Source organism: Schistocerca serialis, chromosome 2, assembly GCF_023864345.2.
Source record: "Schistocerca serialis cubense isolate TAMUIC-IGC-003099 chromosome 2, iqSchSeri2.2, whole genome shotgun sequence".
NCBI classification, from domain to species: Eukaryota; Metazoa; Arthropoda; class Insecta; order Orthoptera; family Acrididae; genus Schistocerca; species Schistocerca serialis.
In genome coordinates, this window is record NC_064639.1 from 444981224 (window position 1) to 445004142 (window position 22919).

At 38.6% G+C, this 22919-nt stretch overlaps 1 protein-coding gene across 1 annotated transcript in view; it reads left to right on the forward strand.

Moving 5' to 3' along the window:
• Nucleotides 1-22919, forward strand: part of LOC126457326 (cholinesterase 1-like) — a 93823-nt gene that overhangs the window by 57745 nt on the left and 13159 nt on the right. The window contains exons 8-10 of the mRNA XM_050093524.1: nt 10646-10833; nt 11719-11851; nt 21117-21249. Coding sequence (XP_049949481.1) covers nt 10646-10833; nt 11719-11851; nt 21117-21249 — 454 coding nt within the window. The remainder of the gene's footprint in view (nt 1-10645; nt 10834-11718; nt 11852-21116; nt 21250-22919) is intronic.

Below are 22919 nucleotides of genomic sequence, written 5' to 3' on the forward strand. Positions count from 1 at the left end.
GAATGCTCTGAAAAGCTAATCATTTGCATGTCACAGCATCTTCTTCCTGCCAGTTAAATTTCGCGTCTGTAGCACGTCATCTTCGTGGTGTAGCAATTTTAATGGCCATTATTGAAGGTAAGGTGTCCAGTATGACCCAGTCACTCTACAAAGGAGTGTAGCGTCTTGTCAAACTTCATATTCTTGGCAGATTAAAAGTGTGTGGCAGATACACGGCTTACGACTCGCCCTCACACTTTCAGTTATGCCGGTACCTTTCTCTCACCTTCCAGTCTCATAAAACCTCTATCACAGACCAACACACTTAGTCGAGGCATTCATTGTTGTGAAAGTTTTAAAAATTGGCTATGGGGATGTGCCCGTACAATCATCTCAACAGCGGGAGATACGACAGTATGCTTCGACAATTCAGAATATTCCTTAAGGCCACGCTGTATCCTGGTACGGAATTAATTGCTTGTACTTCTCGTGCGACGTCATGGACGTGATTTTCGTGTCAATTGTGATGGTATGCAGATGAGGACGACATAGCACGCAGTCCCCTTGTGGAGAAAATCTCCGACCCGGTTGCGAATAGAACCCAAGGCCCTTCAGATAACAGCCTGCCGCGCTGACACCGCAGCTACCGAGGCGGACTGGTGCGAAAGTTTCTATCGTCTGACAGTTGGAGAGACTGGTGCCATAAGTGCAGAGCAAGCCAGACCCAAGGTTATTGTTTTTTCTTAATTATTTTTCTTCTTAAATCACGAAATTTTTATGATACACTGTCCATCCAGGTTAATGGGCCAGAGTCGCCTATGTTCGACGTCAACGGACTATAATCACTCACAGACGGCAGGTGGCAACACTAGCAGAGAAGCGTTTACAAGGCGTGTAGGGGGGGGGGGGGGGGGGCGATGCGGAAAACAGTACAGTCGTTGTCGTAGTGCGGGAACGGAGCGATTTATCTGACGTCCGAAAGGGCATGATCCTTGACTTTCGAAGCAAGGATGAAAGCATTTCCGAAAAGGCTACTTTTGTGAAAGGTTCGCATTCCACCGTGGTTAAAGTATACCGCGCATAGCAAAATGGCGCTGCCCAAAACCGGAGCTCAGGTAACTCTGGCGGACCGCGGGTCGTAGATCACAGGGGTGAACGACGGCTGTGGAGCTGTGTACGGCGAACAGACTTGCAACTGTTGAGTAACTGACCGCCCAGTGAATCAAGAGACTACCAGTAGTGTATTCTGAACGGCCTTTTAGCGAACGTTGCTGCGTGTGGGCATCGACAGCAGACGCCTGGTTCGTGCACCCATGCTGACTGCTGATCATCGGCAACAAAGGCTAGATTTGCTCGCCACTACCGCAACTGGACGTCCACTGAGTAGCAAAAAATGTTCAAATGTGTGTGAAATCTTATGGGACTTAACTGCTAAGGTCACCAGTCCCTAAGCTTACACACTACTTAACCTAAATTATCCTAAGGACAAACACACACACCCATGCCCGATGGAGAACACGAACCTCCGCCGGGCACTGAGTAGCGAGTGGCGATAGATGGCCTTTTCAGATGACTCATGTTCTATGTTCCATCGGACAAATGGAAAAAGTCCTGCAAAAATAGTCGTAAGGGCCCAGGTCGGAGGAGGAAGCGTTATGATCTGGGGAATCTTTTCGTGGCCTTCCCTAAGTGATCTATTTTGTTCTGGAAGGTACAATGGATTAACACAAGAATACGTCTATCCTTGGGGACCATGACCACTACTAAATGAAGTTTGTTTTTCCTCAGCACGATGGCATCTGCCAGCAGGACAATGTAGCATGTCACACAGCTCACAGTACGCGTGCGTGGTTCGAAGAGCACAAGGATGAATTTACCGTACACCCACGGCCACCGAACTCTCCAGACTGAAACCCAGTCGAGAATCTGGGGGACCACTTCGATCGGGCTGTTTGCGCCATGGATCCTCAGCCGAGAAACCTAGCGCAGCTCACTCCGGCAATGGAATCGGCATCGCTCCATCTCCCCATCGGTACATTCCAGAACCTTACTCTTCCTGCTCGCCTCGAGAGGCCCGCGTTGAAAAAGTTGGTTGTTTAGAATTCTGACAGATGATCACATTAATGAGACCGGACAGCGTACTTTTGCGTTCCAAACAGTAGTAAACTATGAGAATATAAACACAGTATTTCACACATGAGAAGCATATATTTCTGCAGCTATCTGTTCACTTGACTAGAAGAAGGGATCGGTTGGTAGGACATGTTTTGAGGCATCAAGGGATCACAAATTTAGCATTGGAGGGCAGCTTGGAGGGTAAAAATCGTAGAGGGAGACCAAGAGATCAATACACTAAGCAGATTCAGAAGGATGTAGGTTGCAGTAGGTACTGGGAGATGAAGAAGTTTGCACAGGATAGAGTAGCATGGAGAGCTGCATCAAACCAGTCTCAGGACTGAAGACCACAACAACAACAACAACATCTGTTCGTATTATGATAGGCACTTTCCTCGACACGTAACAGTTTTGGACAGAGCCTAATGATGCACATTCTTACACTTCACCTCCACTATCCACAACATGAATATTTTTGTAAATGTTATTACATTCTATTCAAAAGACGACTGCATTGAAGATTCTGCCGTTCGTGGCTCACATGTGGTAATAAATGAGGAATTAGTTTCTTCTGTGATGGGGAAACAGTTTTATTGCCTTTGACATTTTATCATCATCTCTATGTGGTTTTCTCTTCAGCTGAAATTGACGTGGCTTATTTGGTGTGTTAAACAATGTAGGTACTGCATTTCATACACTTTTCCTACGTTCCACAATTATCAGTTTGGCTGGAAGTAAAGCGACAAGACATTAAGTTTTTGTGTAGATATACGGCGTCATGTATTCTGTAGCTTATTAGCCACTTTCTGTTCATAAAAGAAAACTAAATTCTTCGCTAAATGTCCGTAGACTACCGGGTTACAAGATAATCGAAAATACATTATTCTGTAATATGCTGTACTGTGTTATCATTTAGTTATTTCTGCTATTTTAATCAATACATACGGTCCCTTTCATAAAAACTATGTCACAAATCAGTATAATCGGTACCATTCGCACTCGCCCGATATTTTATTGAAAAGGGTAGCTTACCTCCACTTGAAACGCCACTGCCGTAGCAGGAGAGTCGTGACAATATGAGCTACAAAGATGTCTCCACTGCACGCCTTGCTCTGCTGTGTTCCATACGACGATAGAACTTCGGACGGGTTTCGCGCGTCAGTTTCGAGCACCTACCTCGCCCAATCACGTAACGCGATTTTGTTTACATTTCTATGGCAACGCTGTGACGCCGCACTTACAAGCAATAATGTCTTCCAGGCAGTATCGACGGCAGCCTTGCGCTCGAAATGTGGCAACAGCACTGCCATCATACATATCGTATGTATTCGTTACTGGGTAGTGAACATTCCAGAAGACTCGAAGTATCGTTTCGTTTCTGCCTCAAAGGTTTCGTTTCTCGCCAGTCTTCTTCCACGCACGTTTCGTACTGAATATGTAGATTTCGCAGTCTTTAAAGTATCTCATTCTCAGCGGAGTAACGGATACATTTTGTAGTAGTAATAGTAGTAGTAGTAGCAGTAGTAGTAGTAATAGCTTTATTGCTAATTTCCAAGAATGATTGCCTATCGACGTTGGTGGGCTCCAAACGATACGTATCGAACGTGCGATAGTAAATCGATTATGGAAGTCTCGTGGCGCGCGTTATGATCAATTATTTGTGATCGCCATTTTTTTCAGTTTTGCGTTGTTTCTTCAGTTCGTGTACAATGCATTCCCGCCGTAATTGTTTGTGATTCCATTGGGAAATCGACACGGTTTCTCTTGATAGCGAGTGTAATGTCTGCTGCTTCTCACGATTCTTCTGCAGAATGCCTCACATGGAAAACTCTAATTCCATGCCTATCCAGCATAGAAAAATGTTTGACTTTTTGCCGGAAATATGGACTTCTGCCGGACGAGGAAAAGAGGGACTGTGTTGACTGTGGTGCCGCGAAGTCTGTGAAACTTCGTAAGAGGAGTGTGGACACTGAAATGCCGTTGCAATTTCATTGCCGACTTTGCGAAAAGCAAAGCAGCATCAGGGGAAACACGTGGTTCCAGTCCTCCAAATTGTCGATTCAGACGAGCGTAATTCTTGTGTCGTGCTGGATTCGAGATTACACGTTGCAAGCCACAGCATCAGAAACTGAGTTACGGGCAAATACTGTGTGTGACTACTTCGGGCCGGCCGGTGTGGCCGTGCGGTTAAAGGCGCTTCAGTCTGGAACCGCGTGACCGCTACGGTCGAGGGTTCGAATCCTGCCTCGGGCATGGATGTGTGTGATGTCCTTAGGTTAGTTAGGTTTAATTAGTTCTAAGTTCTAGGCGACTGATGACCTCAGAAGTTGAGTCGCATAGTGCTCAGAGCCATTTGAACCATTTGACTACTTCGAGTTTTGCCAAAAGTGTGCTACGTGATAGTGACAAATGACAGTGTGCCAATTGGTGGACCGAATAAACCAGTAGAAGTAGACGAATCTCATATTGCTAGACGAAAGAATCAAAGAGGATGACCTCATAAAAGTGAAGTAGATCATATTTAGGTTTTCGGTGGGATAGAAAGGGAATCCCGCAAGTGTTTCGTTGTGAGGGTATTGTCCCGAGACAAGGTGGCTTTAGTGTGTCTCATATAACATTCATACTGCCTGGAACAAAAGTCATCACAGACGGGTTTTAGTCATACTGAACTCTCAAAGCTGAAGGGTTCGACAACAAATTCGTTAACCACTCTGTGGAGTTCACGGCTGTGAAAGTCTGTCAAGTCTACCATAAAAAGAGAAGGGCGCCCAGGACGAACTGTACTTGTTCCAGTACCTATACTTTCCCAACTTGCGTTTGCAGGGGAAAAAAACAATTGCCCCTGTAGCTTACACATCACGCGGACTGTCACAAGACGATAACACCGACGACGACTAAGGTAAGTTATCTCCTTCGAATTTGGAAATGCTTCTCTAACGCATTTCTTTTGTCGTTGCTGTAGTGACAACTTGAAATATACTCGTATCGCGCGCCACGAGACTTCTGTTATGGATTTACGGAAATACAGAAGCGTCCGATCTTACCCGTCGGCTTTGACCCATGACGTCACAAATATGGCGGAAACGACCATAAACGACAATTCCAATATGGCGGATATAAAAACATCGCATACGTATCATAAACACTGAAATACACAGGTTTCACAAAAAGCCTAATGACTAACGGGACAAGCATGGGAAATTGGGGGTTTTTGGGTGGGGAGAAACTAAATATACACAAATGTAGCCACCGACCGCCATACAAAACCACGCAAAACGACGAAAAAAATCGGGACTAGTGCAGCAGGGGATACAACCCGTCGGCTTTGAACAATGACGTCACAAGTCGCCAGAGAGCATGTATTACAGAGATGAAAGAGCTGAGGAGAATGTTGAGAAACAAAGGAATGCGAGAGAGATAAACATTGATCTTGTCAAAGGCATAAGTGTTTTTTGACTTTTTTAAAAAAAAATCTCACGAGATAGAATAAACTGATCCTACTTTATTAAGCAATATCTTGTCAAAAGCCGAGAAGCGATTGTTCTTAATGTTCTAGCTCCCTTCAGTACGTAATAAGTGTTTTTTGACTTTTTTAAAAAAAAATCTCACAAGATAGAATAAACTGATCCTACTTTATTAAGCAGCTCCCTTCAGTATCTAATAAGTGTTTTTTGGCTTTAAAAAAAAAATCTCACGAGATAGAATAAACTGATCCTACTTTATTAAGCAATAGTGTTTTTTTGGCTTTTTTAAAAAAAATCTCACGAGATAGAATAAACTGATCCTACTTTATTAAGCAATAGTGTTTTTTTGGCTTTTTTAAAAAAAATCTCACGAGATAGAATAAACTGATCCTACTTTATTAAAAAATAGTGTTTTTTTGGCTTTTTTAAAAAAAATCTCACGAGATAGAATAAACTGATCCTACTTTATTAAGCAATAGTGTTTTTTTGGCTTTTTAAAAAAAAATCTCACGAGATAGAATAAACTGATCCTACTTTACTAAGCAATATCTTGTCAAAAACCGAGAAGCGATTCTTCTAATGTTGTAGCTGCCTTCAGTAGCTAATAAGTGTTTTTTGGCTTTTTAAAAAAAATTTCACGAGATAGAATAAACTGATCCTACTTTATTAAGCAATAGTGTTTTTTAGGCTTTTTTAAAAAAATCTCACGAGATAGAATAAACTGATCCTACTTTATTAAGCAATATCTTGTCAAAAGCCGAGAAGCGATTTTTCTAGTGTTGTAGCTGCCTTCAGTAGCTGATAAGTGTTTTTTGGCTTTAAAAAAAAAAAATCTCACGAGATAGAATAAACTGATCCTACTTTATTAAGTAATCAGTAAAAAACGAAATTGAAACATAACAGCAAAAGCTTATTAGAACACAGAACTGCTTTATTATCTATGCCTCGAAGTGAAGCCATTAAGATCTATGACTAAGGAATGACGTTATGACGTCACACACCACAACACGCTTACGTCACGGGTCAAAGCCGACGAGTAAGATCGGAGGTTTCTGTTGACCCGGATTTACTATCGCACGCTCGATATGTATCGTTTGGAGCCCTCCAACTTCGATAGGCAATCATTCTTGGAAGTTACCGCTTTATTCATCCGTAGATCTCTTTTTATAAGGATATAGGACATGTCAAAGTATTTAATAATTGAGATCAATTTAAAATATTTGCAGACTTCTAGTTAGAGACAATCATTAGATTTACTCCTGGTTTACAATACTTTTTTTACAAATAACTTATTAAATGATGAAATGCCACATTGTTAACTCATATCTCACTATCAGTCACTGCACACGCTATACACACATTGTTTCATAACACTACACACACACACACACACACTGGTGATCTCTGGGCCATTTTCTGTACTGCAACTTCCCATTTGCTATCCTGAAAAACTGAGTCAGCATCCCTCCATAATGAGTGAGATGTTGAGCTCAGAAAGAGGAAGCGATGTTAGTATTGTGCTATGCATAGCTTGGGGGTAAGTATTTCTAGAAAGGAAAAAAGAAGGGAAAAAAACATAAAGTGAAGGTGTCATGTGGAATGTTGGATATTTTTTTGTAATCATTATCATTACTAGGCCTATTTATTTGTATAACATTTTTATCAAATCCCTACTCTGTTTTAGCTAAGTAATCCTTCATTGTATAAAATGAATTGCATAACAGGTACTTCTTAGCTGCTTTTTTAAATAAGTGTATTTTGGCAATTTCTTTAATCTCTTTTGGTAATTTATTGTACAGTTTTATGCCTTGGTAGAAAATGCTGTTTTGAGTTTTATGTTTATTTTTACTTGGTAAATGTAAGTTTAGTATATCTCTTGTTGCATGGTCATGGACAGAGCTGTTTGTGCAGTAATTACCAATGTTATTTTTGATGTGTACAACTGACTGGTAAATGTATTCACATGGAGAAGTTAAAATCCCCAGTGTTCTGAACAGATCTTAAACAATGAGCTCGACTAGTATTTTTTGTTATTATTCTTATGGCTCTTTTGTGGAGCTTGAAAATTGTGTTCATGTTTTGTGCATTTGTTCCCCAAAAAAAGAATTCCATAGCTAAGACTTGAATGTACATGTGAATAATATGTAACTAAAAGACACTGCATGTTACATACTGATGATAGGATTCTAAGGGCATAACATGCTGATGACATTCTATTTGCAAGTACCTTTGTGTGTTCACACAAAGATAGCCGTGTTTTCTTTCCCGCATGCAGTTCATGTTAATTTTGGGTAGATGGCAGAATTACATTTAGTCCCCAATTCCTTACTCGCAGACACCTTCATGCATGCAGTAGATTGCGTGAGTGGGTTCTGCGTGGACGGTGTTTCTCCAACATCACTTGATTTGACCTGCGACCTGCCTACGTTTTTTACAAAATGTTGAGTTCAATTACAAAGTTAAATTGTGATTTGAAGTGAGAGAAGAGATTAGTTCTATTTTATAACCTGTTTCAGGCTACTTTTTGTTCGAGTTCAAAGTAACAGTAATTTAGTTCATTTTCTCAATGTGTGTGAAACAGCCACAAAGAGCAGAAAAGAAGTACATTGTGGACCTTTTCTTCTTTAGAGAAGAGCCAGCAGGGAAAGCGAAGTGTGATTTATGTTGACAATCACATACAGCTAAAGGAGAGTTTACTACAAATTTGGAAAAACATGTGCTCGCAAAACATTAATCTACTTATAATAGTTTTCGTCCACTACAGCTACAACAGCTACCATAGATTTTAACATTCCCACTGCCACTAGTACCACAACCGGCCTAGTTTTTAAGAAAACCACTCTACACAACACTTTACCTTCAGAACTATGAAATAAAACCTGCCCCCCCTCCCTCCCTCCCTCATTTAGTGTTCGTTGTGTTTGGTCATTGCGGACGTCACATGACATCCAGTCAAGTTCGTTTGTTGATCCTTTCACTCAGTTTTTGTATTATAGAGGCCAACTAGGTCTCTGAGCGAACACGATGAGCTACTGTGTCGGCGTCCACTCAGCTACTGGAGCCCAAGAGGTAAGTGTACCACAGACAAAAGGCAAACCGTGTCCCGATCCGGCACACAGTTCTTATGTGCCGAGAAGTTCCAAAATTATGCTCTGTAGCATGGAGGTAAGAATTCTTACCTCCATGCTCTGTAGTCTTGACCATCGAAGCAGCGATATTCCTACTTAAGACGCTGCACATAACAGGAAAATGTGTATGAATTCTGCTTTGGCTTTCCCGATCATTAAAACTTACCGTTGATTACATCGTTGCTGTAATTGTAATAATGATGCCGATGAATGGATTTTACGCGCTTTGCCCATTTAATACTTTCACTAAGGTTAAAATTGTAGTCGTAATAAATATCACACTTCTTTCAAAAATAAATATGCGCATACGAGTGCGAACACACAGTGATAATATTAGAATTAACCGTGTAAAATATTACATAAACAAAACTCAATGGAAGTTAAAAGCAACTGAAATAGCTTAGCGGTACGTTTAGCTAATCACTAAATTAAAGGCAGCCATGTAGGCCTAATACACTCTGCAAATGCACTAAAATTACTAACTTAGGCTGGACTCCAGGCTACATACGAAACTAGGTGACAGAAACCACAGTCGTCTTTTTATCAGTCAAATGAGAGACAAGATAGACATTTAAATTTACAGCTGCACTTTTGTAAGGATATGAAACATGTTCCGTTAAAATTGCTGTACTTGAATCTATCTCCTATAGTCGTCAAAGAACTGTCCTATCACATGAGCAAAAGGCCATGTATTAAAGCACAATTATCTAAAATGCAGAGTTGTCTATAGCACTTAATTTCTCCATGTTGATTCAGAGGCTGTTCCACACCTCATTCTTATACACCCAGGTTTGTTCTCGATCCATAATGATATTGATATTGACAGGACTTCAAACAATAATCTGAAAAGCAAGGGCTATGATTTCAAGTCCTGAATTGAAAATGACTGTTAGTTTTAAATATGTTGTTACTATGTGCTCATTATGTGCCCCTACAGGGATTGAGTTAAAATTAATAGAAATGAGCTTACATGTGTGACTGCATACCTGTCTTTAACTGGATTGTTAAGGTTAAGTCATATGGCATCATTTGCTGGGAGACCCCAAAGGGTAGGTTCAGCCATGCATAATTCTCAGTGTTTATAGTGTAGACTACATTTGTCAATCCATTTTTTCTCTGATATAGTGGAATTAATGTTACGTGTAAGACATAGTGTTGGCAACAGTCATGAAAAAGCTGTGCTCGCTCATGTAGAAAGGGATTGTCATTTCCATATATGAATTTTTTTTAAGTCCTTATGTCTTACTTGTGTAACACATAGTAATAGTTTTGAGAAATACGTGGTTGTAATGACTGTGTATGGCGCAAAGTAATAACTTTCTTCTACAGATTTAAGTGATAAAATGTTGTAGACATTGTACTTGCATGAAGAAATCTGACACCTGTAGACAACTCTGATACAGATCTTACAAGAAATCATGCAGACCACTTAAGACAAATGACAGTATAGTTTCTTGAGATGGATTAAATCTGGTTCTGTGCCTTTAAAAGCAAGCTTTTAAGCCAGATGCGATTACAGAGATCAGATATGCCTTTGCATGAGTCAGTTTGAGACAGAGTGTTACTGCGAGCCACTGGTAACATTAGTTCCCATGTAGTTGTACATTATTACATTAAAGTCTATAAGTGCATAGTTTATTCCATTGAAAGCTGAATCACTCGTATAGTATTTGCTATCATACAGACAAAGTCATCTCTGTTATCAGTTCTTCAGAGCAGTTCATTATTTTCTTGATGATGGTGTGGAAGAAAACTTACATGGACAGTGGTATTTCTGAAAAAGTGGTGAAATATGTAATCCTTTTGTTTTTTGCACTAAAATTTAAGGGACTACTTCTTGCTGGTTGCAGATTTCTGTGATAGCTACCTTGCAAACCACAAGGAGAAGATACCCTGTTAAATCTATTTTATCCTGTTTGAATACATTTCTAACTCGTGGGTCACAAATTTATTTCACAGTCGCTGTTTCTGGTTCACTGTCAACAAATGAGAGCCTCAGAAATTTCAACGAGAACTTTGAAGCAATTATTGGGCCTGATCTGCGACTGAGGGAAGTGAGTGATCAGAAAGCAGCAGCTGCACTCATCAGGAAGTTCTACTATGGAGAAGAAGAGATAACTAGGCTACAGGATGTGACTACTGGAAAGGTAAGCATCACTACATAGATGAAGCCTCATTTTAAAGGAAATGAGTGAATGCAGTCTAGCTCTTCTTCAGCTCTGCATTTTTGGCTGTACTGTATGGCTTATCTTACCCAGAGTGCTGTTGAAAGTATTTTGCAATCATGCTCTGGTTAAGCACTTTGGAGGTTATGAAAGAAACTGATAGACTAGTCTTCTCCATTTTGATATGTAAATGTTATGGCTTATAGTTTGAAACAACTATTGGTTAATCTGTTGAAGTGTAATAATTGACACATATTGGATACCATGATTAGATGTTTGTATACTCTGGATACAAACCTGCATAAAAAAACTTGTTGGCATATTTGAACACATTGCATTTTTGTATTGTCATTTTCTAAAAATTTCTGCCAACTTTTATAAGGAATGGCAATCCAGGCAAATTTTACATGAAACTTCAACCATGTGACACACATTAATCTTTGATTATAATTATTACTTACAAGACCCTTGAATGGTTTTTCCCTTTACTACTAATGTTGTGGAGGAACGTGGAGATTTTTGTTGCATTTTATATTTCTTATATGTACGTGTCCTGTGAAGTAGATCATAGATATGCTATAGGCTATAGAGCTCCCGTTTTTTCATGGCTAATACCTTACAGGCTGAATAACCTGTTATTTTCCTAAGAACAACCATACTACATTAAAATATTTTGGTGTGTATGGTTATGGAGCTGTATCTCACAGATACAGCAAAATTCAGAATATATAGATAGATATCACCCCTTTTTATGGTGTATTTGAAAAATGCTGAAAATTGCTGATGGTTGTTTCGTAGTGAGTTCTTTAGTTTTATCTGTTATGCGTGAAAATGCTATCTAACTACTCAACTCCCTTTTATTTGCAGATGTTGACAGATCTGTACTTTGAAGAAGGTATAGATGCAGTAGTGCATAATATGGTAGAAAATGGGTCGGAGCCTCTCTATTACTATCGATTCTCATACAAAGGGCCTAACTCTGCTGTTCCTGATCAACAAGGTAAATGAAAGTAAAAATTGAAACTGTATTTGTCTGAAAAAAATAATTAGTATTTGTAGTAAAATATATCACATCTAATCAATATATTCAACAATTATAACTATGTCGCAGCACAGATTTTAATCATTAAGTCATGTCAGTCAGTCATTAATTAATCTCATTATCATCCTTCTTCTACGTTGTGTGGTACAACAATCAAAAGGAAAACTGATACCAGTATCTTGTTATAGTACACAAAAGCACATAAAATCCAAGAGGCGAGACACATCATATTGAGCTGATCACAACTATAGCCTCTGCTATGAAAATGTCAGGTATAAGGGTCATGAGATTACACCATATAGCTCACTATCAAAGTCCAGTTTTGTCCAAAAACCATGTAAATAAGTTCATGTGGTCGAATATTCTTGCAGTACCCACAGAACAGGAATATGCACTTTTCCGTACTGCAAAATCTGATGCATAAATATTGCAACTTGTTTCAGCAGAGTGAGGCATAATGATGGTGACCCAAGCCAGCTAAAGTAGGTTGTTGTACAGATATTATTATGAAAAGGATAGACTGCTACTCACCAAGTGGAGGAGATATTGAGTTGCTGACAGGCACAACAAAAAGGCAGCTATACATTAAGCTTTATGCCAAAAGGCCTTCTTCCAAAGTAGAAAACACACATACACATTCACACAAGCACAACTCACACATACATGACCGCTGTCTCTGGCCACTGAAGCCAGAGTATGTACAGCCAACTGGTTATGTGTGTGTGAATGTGCTTATGTGAATGTGTGTTAGTTTTCTACTTCAGAAGAAGGCCATCTGGCTGAAATCTCAAATGTTTCGTTGTGCCTGCCTCAACTCAGCATCTCTTGTATATGGTGAGTATCAATCTATCCTTTTCATTATATTGTTGTTATTCCATACTGGATTTTACATTGTCTAATTGTTGTGCAGATATTTTAGGCACCAATACACAGACTTCTAATGTGGCATCCTTAGCATGACAAAAAATATCAAAATGACTGCCGATGACACAACAAAAAATGGCACTCAATGTTATAAGTCACATTGCCATGATATACAGTGTCTGCAGTCCCTCAGATGTGCAGACAAAAGGTTGAATCGTGAAGACAAAGCTTTGATGAGAGAGCCCAATTTTGAGATAGTTGACCATCCACTATAGAGTTTAACCTTCCGCTACCCTTTCCAATCCAGAAACACAATTGGAGAATCTGTTTCAAGTTCTGTATTATATTACTGTAACCCCAAAAACCTAGTGTCAGCTTCCCATTCATAAAGGATCCTTGACCTCAGGAACAACATTTGCATGTGGTCATGATGGCTGCATATCATCAGTCCAAGTTTCAAGGTTGGTTCAATAAAAAATAGAAAAATGGGAAGATGATGGTTTTAATGCTTCAGGTATTTTACTAGTCTTCATCCACTTGAGTACAATGCACAAAATATTCATACAACCATTTTATGCTGCCAGAGAAGCTGTTCATTGTGATGATGTTCAACTTGTGTTTCACATTTGCTTCAGTGTCAGTTGTGTTGACAAAGCATTGATGCTTCATGTGAGTTTCTGCAAAATGTCATTTTGTGGTACATTCATTTTGATACCACCTAGTCTCCACAACTGTGATGATTTTCCAGACAATAACTGTCCCCAATCTGCTTCAATCAATTCACAGCAGGCATATGTGCACCGCTGTTATTGTTTGGATGTGTGCAGCAAAAACTTTGCCTTACTTAGCTCTTCTTAAGTGTCTTGAATACTTAATTTGGAGGTGTTGCTCATTGAGATTTATGACACAACACTGACACACTATGGCCTCATGTCCACTACTTAATACTACCTGCTTACAACTGACTGGTCAAATTCACATCTGTCGTTTACAGTTGTTAGTTCAAGCTGACACCATAGCTACTCTGCTGATATAAATTGTACACCAGGAATAAAATCAGTCTCAAAATTTTTTAGATGGATGGTTTAGACATATCCCAACAAGAAGTTGGTCGCATTGGTCATCCATTCATGCTGGTCAGGTGTGTCACCACATGCAGTCAGCACCTTGTCAGAACTGTATAGGAGTTACATTATCTCCATATGGCTGACATATATGAGCAGCAGAGGGTGAAAAATTGGATGTGTGGATTCCACATTCAATGTCCTCCTGCAAGCACTGCTCTTGATTGCAGATTGTATTAATGAAAACAGTTTACTGCAACCTGCCCTGCCACAGATGTGGCCTGTATCAGCAGGCAGAAGGTATGCTCAAGTTTCCCTTGGATGACCACACCAACAACACTAAAAATATTATTTCCAAGAAAACATAAAAACTGAGACAAATGTGGACATATGGAGTTTTTAGCAGGGGCAAATTTAACATACACAGCTATGAAAACTTGTAAAAAAGATGTGTCACAAATTTTACTTGATCTATGTAGCTCAAAAAAAAAAAAAAAAAAAAAAAAAAAAAAAAAACTACATCAGACAATTTATTTACCCTGTGTAGCTCAACCAAAATCCACAATATCACCAACCCTCACACAGCCCCAACACCAGACCACACTCCATAATACCCACTAATATACACTAGTGTATATAAGTTTGGCTATCAGTCCAAACCTTAAATGATAAAAAATTACTCCAACATTAGTTACAATGCTGACATCTCATGCAGGAGGATCGTACAAACATACCGCCGTTTGAGTCTCGTACAGATTCCCATATGGAGGACATAATGATAGACATCCCTGGGGTTGTGAAGCAGCTGAATGGGTTGAAAATAAATAAATCACCAGGTCCTGATGGGATTCCAATTCGGTTTTACAGGGAGTACTCTACTGCATTGGCTCCTTACTTAGCTTGCATTTATCGCGAATCTCTTGCACAACGTAAAGTCCCGAGCGACTGGAAAAAAGCGCAGGTGACGCCTGTATATAAGAAGGGTATAAGGACAGATCCTCAAAATTACAGACCAATATCCTTAACATCGGTTTGTTGCAGGATTCTCGAACATATTCTCAGTTCGAATATAATGAATTTCCTTGAGACAGAGAAGTTGCTGTTCATGCATCAGCACTGCTTTAGAAAGCATCGCTCCTGCGAAATGCAACTCTCCCTTTTTTCACATGATATCTTGTGAACCATGGATAAAGGGTATCAGATGGATGCCATATTCCTTGACTTCTGGAAAGCGTTTGACTCGGTGCCCCACTGCAGACTACTAACTGAAGTATGAGCATATGGGATTGGTTCCCAAGTATGTGAGTGGCTCAAAGACTTCTTAAGTAATAGAACCCAGTACATTGTCCTCGATGGTGAGTGTTCGTTGGAGGTGAGGGTATCATCTGGAGTGCCCCAGGGAAGTGTGGTGGGTCCGCTGTGGTTTTCTATCTACATAAATGATCTTTTGGATAGGGTGGATAGTAATGTGCGGCTGTTTGCTGATGATGGTGTGGTGTACGGGAAGTTGTCATTGTTGAGTGACTATAGGAGGATACAAGATGACTTGGACAGGATTTGTGATTGGTGTAAAGAATGGCAGCTAACTCTAAATATAGTTAAATGTAAATTAATACAGATGAATAGGAAAAACAATCCTGTAATGTTTGAATACTCCATTAGTAGTGTAGCGCTTGACACAGTCACGTCGATTAAATATTTGGGCATATATAAAGTGGGACAAGCATAAAGTGGCAGTTGTGGGGAAGGTGGATAGTTGTCTTCAGTTCATTGGTAGAATTTTGGGAAAATGTGGTTCGTCTGTAAAGGAGACCGCTTATAAAACACTAATATGACCTATTCTTGAGTACTGCTTGAGTGTTTGGGATCCCTATCAAGTCTGATTGAGGGAGGACATAGAAGCAATTCAGAGGCAGGCTGCTAGATTTGTTACTGGTAGGTTTTATTATCACGCAAGTGTTACGGAAATACTTCAGGGATTTGGGTGGGAGTCTCTAGAGGAAAAAAGGCGTTCTTTTCGTGAATCACTACTGAGGAAATTTAGAGAACCAGCATTTGAGGCTGACTGCAGTACAATTTTACTGCTGCCAACTTATATCTCGCGGAAAGACCATAAAGATAAGATAAGAGAGATTAGGGCTCGTACAGAGGCATATAGGCAGTCATTTTTCCCTCGTTCTGTTTGGGAGTGGAACAGGGAGAGAAGATGCTAGTTGTGGATGAGGTACCCTCCGCCACGCACCGTATGGTGGATTGCGGAGTATGTATGTAGATGTAGAAAATTATGTACATAAAAAGCTGTACTCTTATAATTACAACCAGAAACAATATAAAAATATACTCACCACCCACAGTTAGCTGCCAAATTAGCCTAGGCTGACCAACACATGTGCCCCCTGCCTCCCCCCCCCCCCCCCCCCCCCCACTCTCACACTTCTCTCTCTCTCAAACACACAAACTAAAACCCTAAAATAACTATTACTATGGTTTGTTTCCATCAGGAAAAACATGCTCACTACCTTACTAGTGAGATCCAAGATAGGAGGAAGAGAAGTACATGTTTTAAATTTTTAACCTCTTTTTGCAAATAAAATCAAACATGGTACGACACTGCAAACAGATAAACAGTTTAAACTGTTTGTTATCTGAAATAGTAATGCGGTATTACATATGATTTTATTTACAATGAGTCATGACTTGGATATAATTACACTGAAAATAGCTACACAGTAATTGAAATCAATCTGCAATAAACATATTTAAAATTTATGACTGATATTTTGTAACTATTACTGAAATCCACATCTCTGTAACCATACACCCTAGACACCACCCACCCACCAACTGATACTGTCTCCAACACAATACTTGCATAAAACTACAAATAAAGCATACAAACATAATTAACAATCACAGTAACACTAATATAAGGCTCCTCACTCTCCCTACCACAGTACTCGAAACCACATTAAACAAACCCTTCCCTCTCACAAATTTAACTACCAACCTTAATCTTGTACATTTTCCCTATAAGCTTCAAGAAACACTAATAAGTACAATAATTTTCCAGCAAATTCTTCCTGCAACAATTATAATCAAAATGGGACTGTAGAGTAGAAGACAGCCTCTTCCCTCTCCCTACAACAGACTTCACAGCCCTTCAAATAACCTTCTATAATATTGGTACAAGTCTTTGTAGCATAATTTTTAAACTCTACACTTTGGTTTACCATTAAATGTCAAAAACCACTGTATTATAAAAAAAGTCTGAAACAATAGTTGACCCCTCTAACAGACAACCCCAGAAACAACAGCCCCCAAACCCATATCCCCAGGATGACCACCCCTCCCATGCTTAGCTTTCCCAAACTGTGACTCATCAATTCCTAGAACTATCCCCCAATGCCACAGTGATCCCCTATATTTTATAAACTTTGAACAAAGTTCACAGTGAAAATAATACCAGTCTAAAACACATCTTTCACTCATACTCATTTCATGCACACAAAACTAAATAGATGAATGATAGCACCAATGACAAGTTAACAAAGTAGTATCCTGTATGGCTAGCCTAGATTGCTCAAACCATGAATCCCTCCTCCAAATATTAATCATCACAATGGCACCATCAGAAATGTTGGTCCCTCATTTGAGAAACAGCAACTTTTGTCAACTTCATCAAATCTCTACATTGATGACACCTCACACATTCTGCAGTGAGGCCATACAACTGTAGAAATTTTATGGTATCAGTCATATCCTCACCAACAGCAGTGATTCAAGGACGATTATTAAATTTAATCATGAATGACAAAAACACAAAATTAAAGACCAGAAATGAACAAATTTCAAAAAGTGAACTAACAACTACTATACTGAAAACAGATCAGTGGCCAATGACTATCATGGTTAAAATAACTCATTGACAAGCTAACAACCACCACCACCACCTTTGAAACCACACAGTGATAAGCCCAATGCCACATTAACATCACTCACAAACAAATCAGAAACATAAGCATCTAACATAAGAGTGCACTGTTGCTTCCTCCAAGATGCCCTCTGCACACATGCTCCATTTCAAAGGTGCCACACCAAAATGACTTCACACAACACACCACAATGCAGTTACATCATGGATCAAAGCCGACAGTTGGTATTGCAACTTTTGTTTGACCCCCGACCCCCTAAAGAAACTGCTTACCTCTTAGTTATCAAAATTATCTACCTTCAAAAACTGTAACACAGAGAATTGTCATTCCTTTGAGGTGCAATGAATTTTCTGATTATCTGCAAAATGCAGTTCCTGGGGCATAACACATCTTCAATCTCACCAAATCAGTCAGTTCAGAATCTTGCCTTCTTTGGATAAATTTCTGTGGACACCATAAACTATGACAAAATAATTTTAATTTCACAAAAAATCCAATAACTGATACTGATTTTAAAAGTGCAAGCTAATTGCTTTCAAGTTTTCACAATTATGAATTGATTCCCAAGCTCATTCCACCCAACTGAGAATCTAGCAAAGTAAATTATATGGGAGCAAACATAAAATATTCATGAATGACATTAGAGGGGTTCCTGTTGTGCAGCATCTATACCTTTACTCCAAGCCATGATGATGATGATAATGATGATGTTTGGATTGTGGGGTGCTCAACTGCGCGGTTATCAGCGCCCGTACGGATTCCCAACCTTTGCTCAGTCCAATCTTGCCACATACATCACACTTAGTGTGAAAGATACAAGAGACAGCTGAAAGACCCTCAAACTTTAGAAAAAATACAATAATTCCAGTACCAAAGAAGGCTTGTGCTGACAGGTGTGAATGCTACTGAACCACCAGTTTAATAAGACATGGAAGCAAAATACTGACACATTATGTATAGAAGAGTGGGAAAACTGGTACAAACTGTCGTTGAGGAAGATCAATTTCGATTCTGGAGAAATGTAGGAACACATAGGCAATACTGAATCAACGACTTTTCTTATAAGCTAGATGGAAGATAGGCAAGCCTATGTTTATGGCATTTCTAGATTTAGAGAAAGCTTTTGACAATATTCACTGGACTACACTCACCAAAATTTTGAAGGAAGTAGAAGGTTACCTACAACTTCTTCAAAAAGCAGACTGCAGTTACAAGAGTGTTTTGACACAAAAGAGGAATCATAGTTCAGAAGGGAGTGTGACAGAGTTGTAGTCTATACCTTATGTAATTCAAACTGTATATTGAAGGAAACCAAGAAGAAATCTGGAAAGGGAATTAAAGTACACGGGGAACAAATAAAAAGTTTCAGGTTTTGCTGATTATATTGTAATTCTGTCAGAAAAGGTAATGGGCTTGGGTCAGTAGCTGAACGAAATGTATAGTGTCTTGAAAAACGATTATATAAGATGAACGTCAGCAAAAGTAAAACAAGAGTAAAGGAATATACTTAAATTGAAATCAATGGGATAACTCAGTGTCGGAGAGATTTTATATTCTAGTGTAAAGTGGAAACATACTATATAGGAGTTCAATTAGGAAATAAGCCACCATGAGCAGCAGATAAGTTTTGCTATTGTGGCAGCCAAATAGCTGATAATTATCAAAGTAGAGAAGATACAGAATGCAGATTAGCAATAGAAAGTAAAGCATGTCTGAAAAAGAGAAATTTGTTAACATCTAACATAAGTTTAAATATTAGCATATATCTCTTCTAAAGGTGGCCATCTGGAGTGTAGCCATATAGGGAAATTAAATATGGACAATAAGCAGTTCAGACAAGAAGAAATATAAGATTTTGAAATATGGTGCTACAGAAGAAAGCTGAAAATAATAAATAAGGTAGTACTGAACCAAAATAAGGAAAAAAAAGATGTTTATGGCACAACTTGACCAAGCCAAGGGATCAGTTGATTGGGCAAATCTTGATGCATCAAGGAACTGTTAGTTTGGTAATAAAAGGATATGTTGGGGGTAACAATTGAATACAGTAAGCAGGTTCAGATGGATGTAGGTTGTGGTAGTTATGGTGAGATGAAGAGGCTTGTACAGAGTAGACTAGCATAGGGAGCTGAATGAAACCAGTCTTTGAACTTAAGACCACAACAACATCAGCTTTTATGTTGAAACAATGTTTTTCCAAATCAATTCCCCAACTTCATCACCTTCTTCTCCTTTATTTCAAATGGAATTCTGGTTTTGCCAGTTTCTCAACTTGCTAGTTACTCTACAGCAAAGTAATCTACATAATGTACTGTAGGTTGGAAGGGGGAGAAAATGGTCCTGTAGAGGAGTTGAAAAAAGAGTGCTAACAGTGCATGGGAAAAAACTAATGAAAAACATTTTCAGGAGCTTGTAAAAATGAACACTCCATTAGAGATGGAGCTAAAGTATAACGGAGGTTGCTCTCATGAGTCAAATAAGTTTGTTTGAAGAGGGAATGGGGTAACTCAGTGTCAGAGAGATTTTATATTCTGGTGTAATGTGAAAACATACTATATAAAACTAACTTAGACATAGACAGTGGTAACAGAGAGTTGTACTGAAAAGAAGGACAGTTATTATGGGGAGAAATGAGACATTGAGAACGTGTTCAGCAGTGGTTGCTTATGTTTGGTAATGCGTAATTTGACTTATTCCAAATCACTGAATGCTCTCCTTCATAATGGGTTTTATAGAACTGAATGACTGGGCGAATGCAGTGACATTTGGATCAAAGCCAGGAAATTGATCCAGAGGATGGTGTTGTACAAGGGGAAAAAGAAGTGAGATCAGATGGGAAAGAACATTAGGTTTTCTTCTCTACTGTTTGTTTAATGTCAAGTAGAAAATGTCATTTCCATAACAGTATTGCTTGTTCCTAAGAAAGAGATTTAGTATTCTACCAAATGGCAATTACCTTACTAAAAATTGTTAATTTTAATTATGGAGTTTATCTAAGTACAGAAACAACTTTATTTCTTAGCAAATAATTTGTGTTCACAAGTTGCAGCTGTACTTAGAATCATTAACTCTTGTACTCCTGCTGGAAAAAAGTACATCTGTTTTGGTTGTATTGATATTTAAGTTCTTGCTGCTGCAATTGCATCACTGTAAGAAATTCTACCCCAGTTTCAGACTTAAGATGAAGAAGAATGAAATAGGCCTACCAATATTATAATCTTAATGAACTTCTAACACTTCTGTTGTCTGAGTGGAATTTGTATGAAACCTTGTTGAAAAATGATTATGAAGATTTGCATTATTTTTCTATACCTGTTTTTGTGCATCTTGTGTAACATCACTTTTTTCCCTCATTGAACACAGGTGTTCCCCATGCTGATGATCTGAAATATGTATTCCTTGATAACAGAGGTGGGCAAAATCTGGACCAAACATCAGATGAAGGCCAAATACGTGACAGAATCATTACTATGTGGACAAATTTTGCTAAATATGGGTATGATGAAAATATTCAATGATGACAGATATTCATAGTCTCCTAAATTTTTAAAGAGAATATTTAAATTTTGTGCTTTACAATGAAATAATTATTCAGTGTGTTCACTAATCATCTAGTACATACATATTTAATTATTCTAATTTAATCGCTTTCATCATACACTGTGTAAGATATTCAGCTTCTGGTTATTCAGTGAACAAACATTGAAGGACTAATGGTGAAAATGTGTCTCATCAGTGGTCTGATATGACAGTTAATTCATATGTTCTGCTGTACTAAAATGACAGAATAATGTATGGGGTCTACAGTGTTATGTGACTTACAGCACGTTAGTTCAGTGTTGATTTTGTTTTGGCAGTTGGTACAGCTTGGGGTCTGAACATGCTGATATCCAGCTTCAGGTAGTTCCTACCATAAACACTATCAGTGATAATGGAGCAACACAATGTGTTGGACATTGACATCTTGTTTTAACTATATTACAATGTCTGTTCCTTCAGACATGCATGCAAGTCTGTCTGAAGGAACAGACAGTGGTGATTGTCTGCAGCTATAGTAATATCATGGAATTTTGTCACAGCTATAAATATTTCTGACATCAGCTGCATTAGACATGGAAATGATACCAATTGGCAACACATGAAAATTTGTGCAGGACCTGAACGCAAGTATGGATTTCCTGTTTATCCCAATCTGTCATGGTAAGTGGGCAATCTGGATTCAATCCCTGTCTGGCACAAATTTTCATGTGTCACCAATAGGCATGATTTCCATGCCCAATACAGCTAGTCTCAAAAATATTGAGTTGTAAAAACATTTTGTAACTTGTTTTAAATTGTACTGCCTTTAATGAATGCAAAGAGGAGGAAGAACAAGGTTTTATTTTGTGTTTATTGTGTATTTATTTGTCCTGCTTTAGCATACAGTACAGATCATTCAGGTGCTATTGAACAGGTCAACAAATTACTTTTTTTTACTTATTTTGTTATTCTTGTACAGAATAACACAGCACATGGTTAGGAACACTTTTAGTTTGTTCTTAAATATTATATCGGAGCCATTTCTATTTGTTATGCTATGTTACTGTGTAATGTTACACCATAGTGGCTTACACTTTCTGGTGGGATGATGACCTGGAAAATGTTTGGTGTACATTTGACTGTACCTGGTCCCATAACGGTACACATCATTGTTCTGCATTAGTTTACCAGCTTTTGTGAGACAGTTCCTAGCTGATGAGATTGTTTCAAGGATAAAAAATAAATAAAAAATGGAACTGAACCTGGTGTTCAGTAAAATTAAGTTTACAAGCATCCATTCTTTTAAAGCCACAAATTATCCTCACTGCTCTTTTTTTACATTCTGAATACATTTATTTTCTCAGCAGCATATCCTCAAAAATGATTCTACAGCAAAAAGAACTGTTCATAGAATGCCAATACCACTGTTTGTTTACTTGTACCATTTAATCAAGTTACTTACAACTGTATTCCATTTAAGGACTTTTTTAACTTATAGACCCAACAATTTTGTAGAACTAAGATTTTGTACAAGTTTCTTTTGTAATCTTTCTTCTTGGATACTGTTTTGATCAGATTGAGGAGATAAGTTTTGACACACACTTTTCAGAAGTTATCATCAGCTGGTTTGTGCTGAACTACCCAGAA